The 14,587-nt window shown below is 36.3% G+C and overlaps 3 protein-coding genes across 6 annotated transcripts in view; all 3 read right to left on the minus strand.

The window, feature by feature from the left end:
* LOC104598451 (protein FAR1-RELATED SEQUENCE 5-like) overlaps positions 1–307 on the minus strand; it is a 31,982-nt gene extending 31,675 nt beyond the window's left edge. For 2 of the 4 annotated variants that reach the window (XM_088889992.1, XM_088889991.1), the window contains exon 1: positions 169–307. Coding sequence is in view for 2 of the 4 variants with exons in the window: in XM_010260517.2 (XP_010258819.1) it covers positions 169–216 (48 nt within the window). In the remaining 2 variants the exon portion in view is untranslated. The remainder of the gene's footprint in view (positions 1–168) is intronic. The other 2 variants (XM_010260517.2, XM_019197998.2) reach the window with 1 other exon arrangement.
* On the minus strand, positions 25–2,343 carry LOC104598454 (O-fucosyltransferase family protein). Its single transcript, XM_010260524.3, has 2 exons — positions 1,720–2,343; positions 25–1,521 (listed from the first exon to the last, which is right to left on the minus strand). The coding sequence occupies exons 1-2, from the start codon at positions 2,142–2,144 to the stop codon at positions 498–500; spliced, it is 1,449 nt and encodes a 482-aa protein (XP_010258826.1). The 5' UTR covers positions 2,145–2,343; the 3' UTR covers positions 25–497.
* Positions 2,344–9,062: 6,719 nt separating this feature from the next.
* LOC104598450 (myb-like transcription factor family protein) lies at positions 9,063–12,902 on the minus strand. The gene is made up of 3 exons (XM_010260516.3): positions 12,349–12,902; positions 10,887–11,095; positions 9,063–10,092 (listed from the first exon to the last, which is right to left on the minus strand). Exons 1-3 carry the CDS (start codon positions 12,632–12,634, stop codon positions 9,580–9,582), a joined length of 1,008 nt encoding a protein of 335 aa, XP_010258818.1. The 5' UTR covers positions 12,635–12,902; the 3' UTR covers positions 9,063–9,579.
* Positions 12,903–14,587: the final 1,685 nt, after the last annotated feature.

Here is a 14,587-nt window from a genome sequence, read left to right on the forward strand (position 1 = left end):
AAATATATATTATACATTGAAGAATTAAAGATGAAATCACGAAAACAACAGTATTTTCCATCTCAAAAACTCATGCAACAACCCAATATTAGTATAACTTGGCAACAATGAATTAACTTACACTAGGTGAAACATCATCTAAAAAGACAATTGACTTTGCAGGGTTACCTCAAAAATGTGAAGCTGTTGACAGTGATATGGTGACTGGTAGAACATAATAATCACATTCAACAAGCTTGAAGATTCTATTGTCTTGCAAATTGTTGTATGCAGGGAAATTTGTTAATAATTCTTGCAGAAATGGATTCAGTAGAGGCATGATAAGCCAGTCATTTTCCAAGCAAGGGGAGGTCCAGCTTGGTGAAGATTATAATGCAGGACATGCCTCTAAAAATAATTACTTGTTATCTGAAACTCAGCAACAATTCACAGTCTGCAGCCATGTGCAGTGTGACAAAATTTGTAACTTATGGTGAATGAGATCTAAAGCTAGTTTTTCACACTTCAGGTTCATCCAGATTGAAGCAAATGCCATTTTTTCTCATTATCTGTATACTTTCTGCAATTGTTGAACCAGCAGTCCCCACAAAGCCTAGTGAAGCGCAGCTGCATATAGTTTCCTCTACGTACAAAAGTATATCAGGTAAAATCCTATGATGGCAATGCTTATGTGTCTTTACCACAAGCTTCTCTGTGGTCCTTACCACCAACTCATCATCCTCTCCTAAATTATATAACTTGTAAAAAGCTGAATCCTTTGCTAATTCCCCCAAATAAGTTCCGGTCCAATTAGATTCAGGAAGATCAGTCATCACGAAAATGTGAATAGGGAGAGGACCCTTCTTCTGGAGAGAGACTATTTTTTCTTTCAATCCTAAAAAAGTAGCCTTCCAGTGATTTTTGAACTGTCCATCTAACATTCTAAGCTGTGCACAGAGGAAAGGGACCTTTATCTTCTGAACCGAAAATTCCTTTCCTGCAGTTAGAATTTCAGAGACAAAGGGAAGGAATTCAATTCTCTGAAGCAATGAATGTATCCTATGATCCTTTGGAGCTTCATGAATGTCAATATAAAGCTCTGAACCTTTATAAGGTGCAGTAAAAAGGCTACCAAAAGCTAGTACAGTGGCTGTTTCAGCTTTAGAACCAGGACCAAGCGCCTTATATACATCTCTTCGCTTCCTAATATAGGAAATTTTCTTCCTTTTCCGGAGTTGTTCGTCTGCTTGGAATGAATCCAAGATTCCATCATCATCCCTTTGCAGGTAAGTCCATACAGTAGTCCTGCAATCTTCATCTAAAGCATACAAACAGCTATTGATGTTACCATTCAGCCCAGAGAGCACAGATCCGCACTGCTTTAATCTCTCGAACAAAGATCCCATCTCCAACACATCAAAACAACTTAGGTCTCTGTCTACACCACACCATAACGAAAGAAAGACCCTAAAATCGATGGTTTTAACCATGGAAGAAGACACCAAAGAGGAAAGATCGACAATGTCGGCCATGGAGATATACCTGCAAAAAGAACAACGAATTTCCAGAAATTCTTAAATTGGGTTATTGACTATTTTTAGAGTAAAAAGTATAATAGTTAAATTGCACCAAATATCGAGTACAATATAAGCCTCCAAGATGAAAATCTAATTACAGTCTCTAAATTTGAAAGGAAAAAGAAAACCATAAATTCAATAGAGAGGGATTGAAAATACATACCTGTGACTCTGAAGGAGATCAATTACGTGATTCCAGACGGACATTCGGAGATCATTTGGACTCGAAACCCTAAATTTGGGGCAGCTACCCAGAACTACAGAGTGGTGATCCAAAACAGGCGGGACGATCAGGGTTCGATTGAGAATGGCAGCCATTAAGATGGCATTCTTGAGCTCTGAAAGTTGATTGCTGAAACCACTATGGGGAGCGAACCATAGAAATCGTTCACCCGTGTTTCTTCCGCTGCATGGAGTGAATCCGGCATTAAGGGCTTTCCGTGAATTGAAGAGGAAAGATTTGGGTACCTCAGTGTAAGAGATGAGGAGGAGGATGAAGAAAATGATCATGAGAGAAATGGAAAAAAACAAAGGTCTGTTTGAGGTCTTCTTCTTCCACCTGCTTCTGTGAAAACTAAGAACATTCATTGTGTCTGTCTTCCTCTGATTCTCTGTTCTTCCTACGCTGGTGGTGGTTTTTCGAAGACGAGAGAGTTCAGTAAACAATGCACTGCACTACGCGGTGTAAACTCTGGGAATCCTGGATGGTTCGGCAAATAGGCCCAATACTGCAAAGATTTCAATGGGCTTTCTCCGGGGCAGGTCAGGTTATTCACAAGCGAACCTCTCGAACCGACATGGACTGAAGCAATTTAAGCCCAAGCCCAACTTCAATACTTCTATTTTTATTATATAACTAGTGATTGATCCGTACTAACTACGGGGAATAAGTAATGTTAACTGTACGTTATGGAATAATTATTAATATTTATCAATAATGTTAAATTTATATTTATTAATATTTTAAATAATTATTAATTTTTTTTAAATAACTTTTCAATAATTATTAGAACATGGATAATTTTCTTTTGTTATGATACGTAGAAGGTTAATGATTAACTAAGATTGATAGAATGTAGGCAGATGTGGTTGTGAATAACCATTTTTGCATTTTTTTGGAATGAATTAAAAATGGTGGTAGTGGTTTGTGGGCTTTAGTAGCAATTTCTCGGAAAATGCCACGTATCTAGCTTTTTAGAAAATGAGAATGCCACTTATCTAAATGGTGGTAGTGGGATTAGGGGAGCAATTTTTTCGGGTTAGGGTTGGGATTTTGTCAAAATTTCAATGGGACCAACCCGAAACCTGAGCCCGAAACAGTGTAAACCCGACTTGCACCCCTAAGTGGGATGTGGACTTTAACAAGTTCTCAAAAAATGTCATATGTCTAAATTTGAAAAAGCCACGTGTCTGAATAGTGGGTGTTGTAGCCTGAACTTGGCATTTGAAAAAGCCACGTGTCTAATATATATATATATATATATATATATATATATATATATATATTAGATATCGATAATTGGTTTCAAACCACCACCCAAATATTTTAGGCTTAGGCTGCACTTGGCATTTCTTATTTTAAAGACTTATCTCCTTTTTGCGATTAGTCCATAATCAATTAGGCCAGGATCAATTGATCAAGTCGTTGAAAGTCTGAAACAATTCTTGAGCTGCCCTGGTCTTAGAAATGTGACTTAGTCAAAGTTGACCTTTTAAACCTTGGGAGAATGACTGTTCAGTCCACTGCCAGAATTCTTAACCCCACCATAAATTGGGGATAGGTAGGTGCCAGCTGAAAATTGATGTCAATATAGGGCAGATATGGATGTTTAGGGTGAAGGTATTTGGTATTTTAAATTATTGTAAATCTGCAGTAGAATTCAGAATTCTGCAGTGGACTGCAGTGCATTTTTCTGTTAAATATCCCACATGCATATCTTAGTGTGTGTATTGGAAAAATCTCCCGTACTTGTGATTGTGATTGGGAGATGTTGATGTGCTGTGGGGAGCAAATGTTTCCACAATCATCGGTTATTCAGAGGATGCCGATAGACCATCAAATGAGTATTTCCATGCAAATTAACCAAGTCGAAGGTCTACTTCAGACTTCAGTAATGATCATAAATGTGGGAACGAATTTCTCAAAGTTCCCTTTGGCCTAGGGGTGCAACTTACGTCGGCTTATCCCAAACCTAACCCAGGAAGTCAGGTTGAGTTAGATCGGGTTAGAGTTGACGTTAGGGTTAGGTTGAAAAAAATAACAGAAAATCAATATGATTTAAATTTAAGTTGGATTAGAGCTGAGGTCTTCAATCCAAAAATGTATGCCTATGCGATTGTGGGCTGTAATTGAATGAATGCAGTTTCACATCCAATTATCAAACATCTGATCCGAATCTAATATGCCAAATTTCATATCAGATTCAGATTCAATCCGCAATCATATTATTGTGTTAAAATGATTAAAAATGTTTTAAAAATTTAATTATTTTTAACTTACATGTATATAAAAATATATAAATATAAAATAATAAATTTATCAATTATAATATATATATCTTGATCAGTTACTCTTTAAAGTTGTATTTGGTTTGAAGGTAAAGGTAGGGAAAGTTAAGAAAATCTTTATAAATTTTGTATAAATTTTCCTATATTTCTTTTCCCTTATTTTACCGATCTTTTTCCTTCAAAACAAACATAGCCTAAGTTTTAAGAAATAAGGACGATTTAAAATAGAACCTCAGCCACATGGTTATCTTACCATGAACTTGTTTAAATAAAGACATTTTCTCATGTATTGGACTGAAATGAACAACAAACATAATTGAGATTAAAAGGTTAAAAATTAATAAAATACATTAGATGGGTTGTTTAGGCTCATTTTGAAAAGAATATAAATGCAAATGTGTAAGAGTACAAAGCATATTTTATATTTCTAAATCTGTATTTGCATTGTACATATTTGTATTTATATTCTTTCCAAACTGAGGGTCCGTTTGGTTCATAGTCAGAATTGAAATATTTTGGAATCGGAATCGGAATTGTTTATTCCCATAGTTTGTTTGGTTCAGACATGAATAGGATTTCATTCCCAAGAGAGGGGCAGTAAATGATCATTTTCCTCAAATGGGGGAATGCCATTTCAGCAGAAATGGGAATGAGATTCCGATTCCACCCAACCAAACAATTGCAATCGGAATAGCTCATTCCAATTCCGATTCCGAACCCCTATTCCTGTAAACCAAATGAGTCCTGAACCTTATGAGCAAAAACTAATTAACTACGAGACAAACTAGTACTTTGAGACAAAGACATTTGATGAACTTTCATAATCTATGAAATGAATTTGGTTATGGAATTTTTGGGCATCCTGAAAAGTGATCCATCTCAAACTCTTAACGAGTTGTGTAAGTTCAACAGAAGTAACAATGTGGGTTGTGTTTAGAAATGATGCAAATAAGTGTGAATGCAAATATGTAGAGTGTAAAACGGTCTACATAAATTGCAAAGTTGGATTAATTTTGCACTGACAAATTTACTTTCTTACCAAACAGACTTTTAGCTGTAATGGATGTAAACATGAATTTCAATAAAACATATGTTTTTTTTTTTGTTTTTATCAAAAGCCTATTTGAACACAAATTTACTTCTTTTTTATTGTAGTTTTACCCTGAACCAGGATTTACACTCCAGTTGCATCATTTTCAAACGCAGCCGTGAATCCTTTGCTTCAGCCCTACCTTGATACTATCACGTTTAACACTTTAGAGCCATTTTCAGTCGACACATCCAACGCAACAAGCAGCAGCTACCACGAAAAAAGGTTTTCAAAAAAAAAAAATACAAAGCCAAATTTTACACCAAGAGATTCCTCATAAGTGTTACTTGGGTGAACACGTGGACAGCCTCAAAGAACTGACCAGCCTAGATAAGCTTGTTCTAGTTCTACCTCCATTGATCCTAATAAAACTGATCAGATTGGAAAAGTCGATCCATTTAATTCATGGATAGAATTTAGATATATCCCGATCTAATCCGCTATAATCCGATTCAATCTATTAGTTATAAATATTATATATCATATATTATTTATATATTATATGTATATTGTATAATATAATATATTTATATAGATTATATCATACAATTTTTTTATTACAATTCCAATCGATTGATTTCTTATCCGATTGGATTGGATATATCCTTTACCGAATCGGATCCAATCCCTTTGAAGCCCTACCTATGATCTCATCTCATACAAGTCAATCAAATCACTCTCATGGTAGATGGTACTGGGACCGAGGGAGTGGTTTGGGTTCTCTTCTTTACTGATACTCTTTCTCGGCCACATGAAGGCATGAAAAAGAAAAAGTAGGCCACTTTTTGAGCGGGTCACGGGTCATTCGTTAGAGGCCCCGGTCCATTTCACCTACTTAAGCTCTTTGACGCTTTAGATATATAAAAAACAGTTTTTCTTTGCTACGTCATGTGGCCCCGAAGCCTCAAAGCCCCAAACCATAAATTGAAGGGTAAAATACAAAAACTTTCCCTAAAGTTTTTGATAATAAGAAAAATCTTCGCTTTAATTTCATTTTAATAAATATCTCTCCTAAACTTTTAAAAAATCCAATAAAATCTTCCCTTCTCTCACTAACGCAGACGAAAAATATACAAAGTTACGAAATTATCCCTGACAATATTTTTAAAAATCAAAATTGTCCTCATTCGAGTAACAACACATTCACCACTTTTTTTTACATTGTTTTTCAAATCAAAAGAAAATAATGTATGGCTGTGATTGGGGAAATGCAAAGAAGTCAAAAAGGAACTGAGCAGCTTGGCAGTAAATAAGGGGATCCCAGAGGGCATTGGGTTTCGGCGGTTGAAGCCTATTTTCAGGTGGCCGGCGTAACAGGCACAGAGACTACTAAAGGAGTGTTTCTAACATATTTTAGGAGCTACAAGTCAGCACTGTAGCTGTAGTGAGGGTAGTCCGCTGGAGTGCCGTCTTCCAGCTGCAGCGATGTCCCAAAGTGACTGAAATTTTCTTTATTCAGTATACCATGGAGTGTTGTGGAGAAAAAACGATTGATTTCAATGACTGAAATTAAGGTAACGACGATAATAGAGAAAGAAGACCAAAGTGAGAGAGAACCGAGAGTGCCGTCTTCCAGCTACAACGACGTCCCAAAGCAGTTGATAGAGCGAGTAGATTCTAATATTCTATGCAGGATTATGCAACCTTTATTAGGGTTTGGAATGCGTCTATCGAACAAAGAAAAAGGTGGGGAACAGAAACAGACAATCAGATGAGTGAGATTTCTTTCTTTTATTTTGATATTCGATGAGATTTATTTCTTGTACAGACAATCAGATGCAGGATTATGCAACCTTTAGTCTCCTTTCATCTGCTTCTCTACTGCTTCGAGTTCTGTTAATTTTCAATGACATGTTGTGCCACTAACTACTACATTCTTCTTCGTCTGTTAACTTACAATTCCGGATCAGCCATTGCTTTTTCCTTACTTCTCCAACCCTGAATATTCTCTTAGCAAGCTGAAACAACCAGAGCATAACGTTTAAGCTGAGTCGATGGGGTTTAGGGATGGGAGATTGATGTCATAGTAAAATTGTACGTAAAATAATTTACACAAAATGGGTTTAAAAATTAAGGGAAGGTATTTGTTAAAATGAACTAAAAGGGAGGTTTTAATTATTATCAGAAACTTCAGGGGAGGTTTTTGTATTTTACCATAAATTGAAATTGAAGCTGGTCTGCGCAGACAGAATGTGCTGGCCTTCACAGTTTACACAACACCAATGACCGTTATCCGGTAGCGGTTGGTTGTGCTGCATCTATTTGGAGCCTTGGAGGAGACCGTCTTGTTCCCACTTCCCCCACTAAGACCTGATGCGTCAATGGGATATTAGCTGCTGCATTCCTCGACTTCCTTTCTGTCGTACTACCAACTACCAATTTTGCCCTTGGAGGAGAGAGGGTATCAATCAATATCCTATTATACGTTTTATACAAGGATCATTTATTAGAAGCCCCCTATAATTTTATAGATTTACTTTTTATCCTGTATTTTTTATTCTATCGAAACACCCCTATAATTTACAATCTATTTAATTAATGAATCTTTCACTATCAAGTGTTTATATTGCCGTTGGACAATAGAGATGATGAAGCAACCCCCCACGGATCAGCTTCTAATTCCTCGTCTCAAACCAAAAGAGTTGACACCATCAAGGAATAATGAATCTGTTGTAGAGCGCTCTCTCTCTCTCTCTCTGCACCTGGTCCTCTGTCTCCATGGGGGTATGCAGATCTTTTTCAAGACTCTCACTGGTCATCCATCCTCCGTCTCTGTGGGAGCATTCCCTGTTGTAGAAGAACAAAAAAAAAAGCCCTAATATCATATGGGAGACCAATAGAGGAGACAAGGTCTTAAACCTACGAAACCAGTGGCCGATACCAGGACTACTTCCTTAACTGCCATTGACGACATTTTTTCAATCAACAATGTTGAAATTGCTGAGGACGATTCCCTATTACCTCTATGGGGCATGGTCGACCTTGCAAGGCTGCAAAGCATGCCGATAAAGCTGATACCAGTGTCATCGCTTCTTTGTTTAACGATCAGAGATTTGAAAGGGAATTGATTAATCAAACAAATTCCAAATGAAATTGACAACTGTGTTCCTCTTAAAACTCTGTAATTTGAGGAATAGTATTGAGATCTCTACAAGAGAGGCGACGATTGAGGAGTGTGGGAAAAAAGGGATTCTACTTTGGGAAGGACATAAGAGACAGAGATGGAGATGGAGACAACAGAAAACGGAGACAAAGGCATAGACGAAGACGAAAAATGAAGACAAAGGTAGAGACAGAGATGGAAATAGAGATGAAATGGAGAGGGAGACGAAAATGGAGCATCAATCTTCCAACAAATTTTCATTTGTTGAATTTTATTTTAAAGATTTAAGGAATAATGGAAGACAAATTTGACACTTTGTGTTTTTTTTATTAACATTAATGACGTGCCAATTATTAAAAACAATAGGGGTGGTACAAGATAATGGTTAAACGGTAAAGGTATAGATAATCAATTAACTAAACCATAAGGATAGTTTAAAAAATTTACCCTTTAATAAATGACCCTTTATACAGTTATACCTTGTATAAAAGAAACAGTTCCTTCCACTTTCCATTTAAACCCCTGTATTTTGTCTTATTCCCTCCATCCCCCACTCCTAGTTGCATGAAATTGTAAAGACAATTCTGAAGACTGATTATCCTGAGGATTAAGGGAGACAAAAATCACACAGCTTCATACCTTTCAAACTCGAGGAAAAAATGTCTAGAAAAGAAAAAGAAAGCAGAAGAAATAATTATGACGCAGGAAAAAGACGTGGCATTCAATCTCAATTCATATAGGTCATAAGAAGCCAGTTTAAGACCGTAAGGCATCAAATTGCATCCTACACAAGTGCTTCACGTTCTTGACTTTGATAAAATGAGCAATTCGAATTACCATCCAAATTAGTATATATTCAAAAAGGCAGGAGACTATAACTGTTCTACCAAACATAGAGAAGTTGATCATGGTCTCCCACATTACATATTGGAACCAGGTTAGTTTCTCCAGTGTCAACTGCTGACAAGAATTCAGAAATCAGAACTGAGTTCTCTCTATCCTCCAACTTGGGATTTAACTCTTAACTTTTTTGCGCTGTTTTAGAAACCCTACCTTTTGTGTGACAAAATACTGGTACAATTGGAACTGCCCACTTCTCAGTCTTCACCTCCTACAAGGTCATGAATGGTTCGAACTTCAGACTTCCCAAAAGAACAAGGGTTTAGTTGGTCACTTGCATGAACCGGGTTTATTAAGCAAAGTTCATAGCAAAAAATATATATTACTGCGACATACAAACTAGAAATGCACATTATTTTTCTTGTATTAACAGGAATCTGCAGGATCTTTCAGCGCTGAGTTAACCTCAAGTTTCACGCTTATCAAACTGCATGAATTGGATTGCTGTTTCTGTCCATGCTGGAGTGACCTGTGGCTGAGCTAGCATGAAATGCAGATTGCCTGGTGGAACCTTCAACCAATTGAAGCGAGAGGGATGAGGGGCCCGAGTTAGCAAGGGATTCTCCCAGACTCAGCTTGGACATTCCCACCAGCTCATCAACGTTGATCGGGCTTTTTGAATGTATTGCAGTTGGCTTGACAATTTCATACGTCTCTTTTGTCATTGCCTCTGTATTGTAGCCCGGCCAAAAGGGGAAGGAAAAGGGGAAGAATGGTGAGAAATAAGCAGGGAATACAACTGGATAACTAGACTGTGTAGACTCTGGCTTTGGAAGGACAGCTTCACCATCATTAGAGTTTGTTGCAGAATCCATTGATTCACATTCTTCATCCAAAGCTGGAGGAACCGGCAATGGGTTATTGCTCTGTGTTTCAGCTTGTGGATGATTGATGGGGAATAGTTCTTGTGATACAACTGGTGGAATGTCAACTGACTGCATAAATAAGACAAGGATCTTATTTAGTAATAGTAGAAAGCAAAAATATACAAGTAACCCATAGCTTTCCCTGGATAACAATTGAACCAACATATAAAAGCATCTTATATTTTATCAGTACAAAAGCATTTTGACATAGATTCCTGTAACAAATGAATTTGATTTTCCTTCATAATAAAGAACAATAAAGGAAGTGAACAAAAAATGAAATAAAATTCATATCATAGACTATATATGTTACCCAAAAGAAGCATGAACATGCACACATCAAACATGGAATAAAGGAAACCTGCCTAAAGATCTCCTAAACCAAAACTTAACCTGAAAAGGTGATCCTAATAAACGAACCTATCTTTCCCTATTTAGACAGCCCAGGAGGAAAGATATGCTAACCAAATAAATGAATAATTACATAGTTAATAAAAGATGAAACCATTAGAATCATTATAAGGTTATTTTTGCCTACATAATGTCCCATGTGCCCTGCATGTCTGTTAGGAATACTTAGATGCAGCTCAGTGCCAACACAGATAACAGATGTCCAATAGAGACTCGTTAGAAAACCTAGAACATGTATCACAATTTGGAACATATAACATGCCTCAAATGCAAATATAAAATAGTATACAGCACAGTCAATTTTCAGAAAATAATTCCCTTGTTACAACATAGGTAATGCATATGAATTCTTACATGCAAATGTCTGAAAAATGGAGTGGATGTATATACGTGAATGTAAACCAGTAAGAGTCCATATGCATGATAGGGAAGTTGGGAAGAGGGATACTAACTTCATCAGTGACGATATCAAACAGGCTAGACCGTCTCTTTCTTCTGGAAACATTGCTTTGCCGAATGAAATATTTCTGTGCATGGCTTGCCACCTGAGTTGGTGTCCTCGATATAACATAATTTCTTGCAATTCCACGCCAGTCACCTTTACCAAGCTTCTGCAGACCAAGAAGGAACATTCTATGCTCCTCTTCAGTCCATGGCACCCCTACAAAAAAACACATGACATTTATCTTTTAATAATATGGAATACTCTGAAGATAATAAACACCTAAGCTAATTGCATCTTGCATGCAACAGATGCTAAATAAATGTGCATCCACACAACTGAAATAGAGTGCCCAAGTTCAGTACTCTCCGGAAGTATGGGAAGGTTGAAAAAAGTAAACGAGAAACATCGTATGTCTGGAGAAGAAGAACAACAGGAATTCAAAGTATCACTTGAAAAGTGAAGTCTATCAGCAATCCTATCTGGTCAGTATGCCCGGGATGGCAGCTTCCAAGTGCCAATGCCCCCAAGCAGTATGTGAAAATAGCCAATTAGTACAAGGTGCTTTTGGCTCCTCTTGTAATCAATGACATAAAGCAAGAATGCAACCTAATAAGGTCCAGAAATTTCCATTTCTCTTTTGGGCTTTTCATTTCTACTTTCTTTATTTTGCATGCTTCAAAAGTAAAGTAGTAAACAAGATAGAGGTTCACTGTTAATGGATCATGACAAGTTCTAACAACAGAAGGTATCAATAATAACAATTTCGAACAACTCCGCAAGCCCACATGTGCAAAACTTTTAGTATTGCCAACACTAACTTAACCTGAACCCAATACCTGCAACTTACAAATACAAGCCCTTGCCGGATCAGACAAGCAAGTATTTCCAGGCTTCACAGGCATGTGTTCGGCAGAGAAATATTCTTCAAGTACAAGACACTATTTGGACCCCTAATAAGGCGCTTGATCCTTGGAGAATTTTCATTTTAACTCACAACGTCTGTGACCACCGTGTCACCCTATAAGAACCAACATAAGTAGAAATGAATGAGACTGATCTACGCCCTTCATGGCACGAAAAGGGCTTCCCTAAAGTTCCTACTTCTGTCTCCTTTAGTCTAATAACCAACTAAACAAAACAGTTGATCTGCATCAATCACCCAAATGAGCAATAACTACCCAAACCAGATAATATTTCTATATTCCAAAAAGACTATTAATGATTTTCTTTTCTATCTCTTAAGGAGAAGCAAAAGAACAAACAGCGACTAGCATCAATTCCAACAGTTCCTCATATACACAACAAAACACTATTCGTTTTTTAAGGTAGAAATCATTTAGGTTGCATGCCTAGTCTTCACAGTTCACACTTCACACAAGAACCGATAGAAACAATAAAATTAATAGTCGGTTAAACAGTTTCAGATCATAGCTTCAGATATACGAACCAAAAAAAAAAAAAAAACCGACCTTTCTTGCGTTCACGGCAGCTAGAAGAAGAGCCCTGAACGAAGTCCTCAGAAGCATAACCGTCGGCGGACGCACCGTGTTCCGGCGTCTCACCGGGCGAACCAAGAGTATTGTTGTGCTGATGGTTATTGTTGCTTGATCCAGTGTAGTGCGTTAGATTCCCCATACTAGCACTCTTTCGGATCGATCCATCCGTTAATCGGACCCCAAAAATCTTGACTCCTCTATTGGGGCAAGTCCTGGAATTATGCCCATTGTGACTGCAATGCGAACACCTCCTCGTCATCTCGTCCTCCTCTCCTGCTTCCCTCCCTCCGACAGATCGATTCTTCTTAACGCGAAACACGATATCCGAATTTGTAGAACATAGAGAAACTACTTCACCGGACAACTTAGGGTTAGGGTTTGGGCTTCGAATAAATCGGATATTGCTTAAAATTCAACAATTAGGGTTTCTCCTTCGACCTCCTGGAAATTTCTTTCCATTGGCGTTTGCAGAGAAGGAAAGAAATCGAAGATGAAGCAATAATTGGAGCAAAAAAGAGGAGGAGCAAACACTAGCCGTGAAATTTGGCCTTTTTTATAGTTTATAATTATTATTATATTTAATGAAAAAAAAAAAAAAAAAAAAAAGAATAGGATAAATTACAAAGACCCCTTATGGGTTCACCGGCAATTACCCCTGAATTTTTTTTGATAGAAAGTACCCCTGAATTTTTGTTTCCGAGAAAGGACCTCTTAACTTTAACTTTTGCGACAAATATCCCTTCCGTTATTGTTCCGTCAATTAACTTTGAAAAAAGATACTCATTCAACTATTTAAAATGTTTTAAATCCCTAAATTATCTTTTTCTTATTTATTTGAATAATTTATGATTCCATTATTTTTTTTAAACATAATATAAAGTCCTCTCTCAATTGATATAATAGTTCCTTATAGATTTTTTACTTATTTTAATATTCAATGGTAAAGGTTTCTTTCTAATACATATAAAATCTAAAGATTATCCAACATCAATCTAAAAAAGTATTTTTTTCAACTAAAATTTAATATTAATACATGCACATTTGTGCAAACTTAAAATGAGATTTGAACTCTACACATTTAGGACCAAAATTGATAAGCTAACCATCTAGCCAACATGCTCAAATACATATATGATCACGATCAAATCATTTGACCCCCAACCAACAAGTATTCTAGTTTTGTATCTAGTTCGAGTCTTACAACATTAGATATAATTTTAAGGTTTTGTTTGGGTTTTCTTTGTTTACTAAAAAAAGAGTGGGTAATTTTTATATTTTCAAATGAAGAGAGACATTCATGTTAGTCAGGTTTCTTTTGCGTCTTCTTGACGATTTATTTGATAAATGCACTTATTCGAGCAAGAGAAACACTTAATTGGATAAAAGCATTTATCAGTATTCTTTTATTCATGTAAAAGTGTATAATGACAAATTTAACCAAAAAAATTATATTATTGAAGGGATAATATCATTTCATCATATATTAGCAATTTTTTATATACATAAGTAAATAATTTACCAAAGTTTGAGGAAAATATTACTTCTCCAAGTAAATGAGTTGCTTTGGAATCAGTCATTTTCAAGAGACCCACTAATACCAAGAAACAAATGAATTTATTTATTTTTTCGCAGAACCTACAAACTTACCCCCCCCCCTATTTCCCAAAAACGAAAAAGGCCTAAAATGAAATAATAATTTAAAGAAATTTGTTTTTCCATGTCAATGAAATGATTATTATTATTTAGCTGGTTTTGTTTGGAAAAAATAGAGCTATTTTGGGTGGCGAGAAATACATAAAGAAAGTTTATGTAGGCATTTATAATTTAATGCATTAATTTACCAGGTTATTTGTCACAAAGTTAAAAGTTAAAAAAGGTCTTTGTCGCAAATGAAGTTTGTGTGGGCATTTTGATACTCATATTCGCATATTTTTCATCACCTCAGAGAGCTCGACATTTATTGACTTAAGCCATGGAGTTCCTTGCACGGGACATCCTCGTGGGCCTTCTGACACTATTTTCTTGTAGATCTGCCATCAGTTGGCAACCGAGCTCCAAATCTTCTTGCTAGCATGGATCATGATTTCAACCTCCACCACCCCACATACATAGATAAATGTGCGTAGATATAAATGTTAATAAAAAATTTATAAACCTAAAAGTAAAAAGTATTTATATTATTATTAAGTGAATAATTGATAACATAAAAGTT

Source organism: Nelumbo nucifera, chromosome 6 (genome assembly GCF_055504915.1).
Source record: "Nelumbo nucifera cultivar China Antique chromosome 6, China Antique-T2T, whole genome shotgun sequence".
Lineage (NCBI taxonomy): Eukaryota > Viridiplantae > Streptophyta > Magnoliopsida > Proteales > Nelumbonaceae > Nelumbo > Nelumbo nucifera.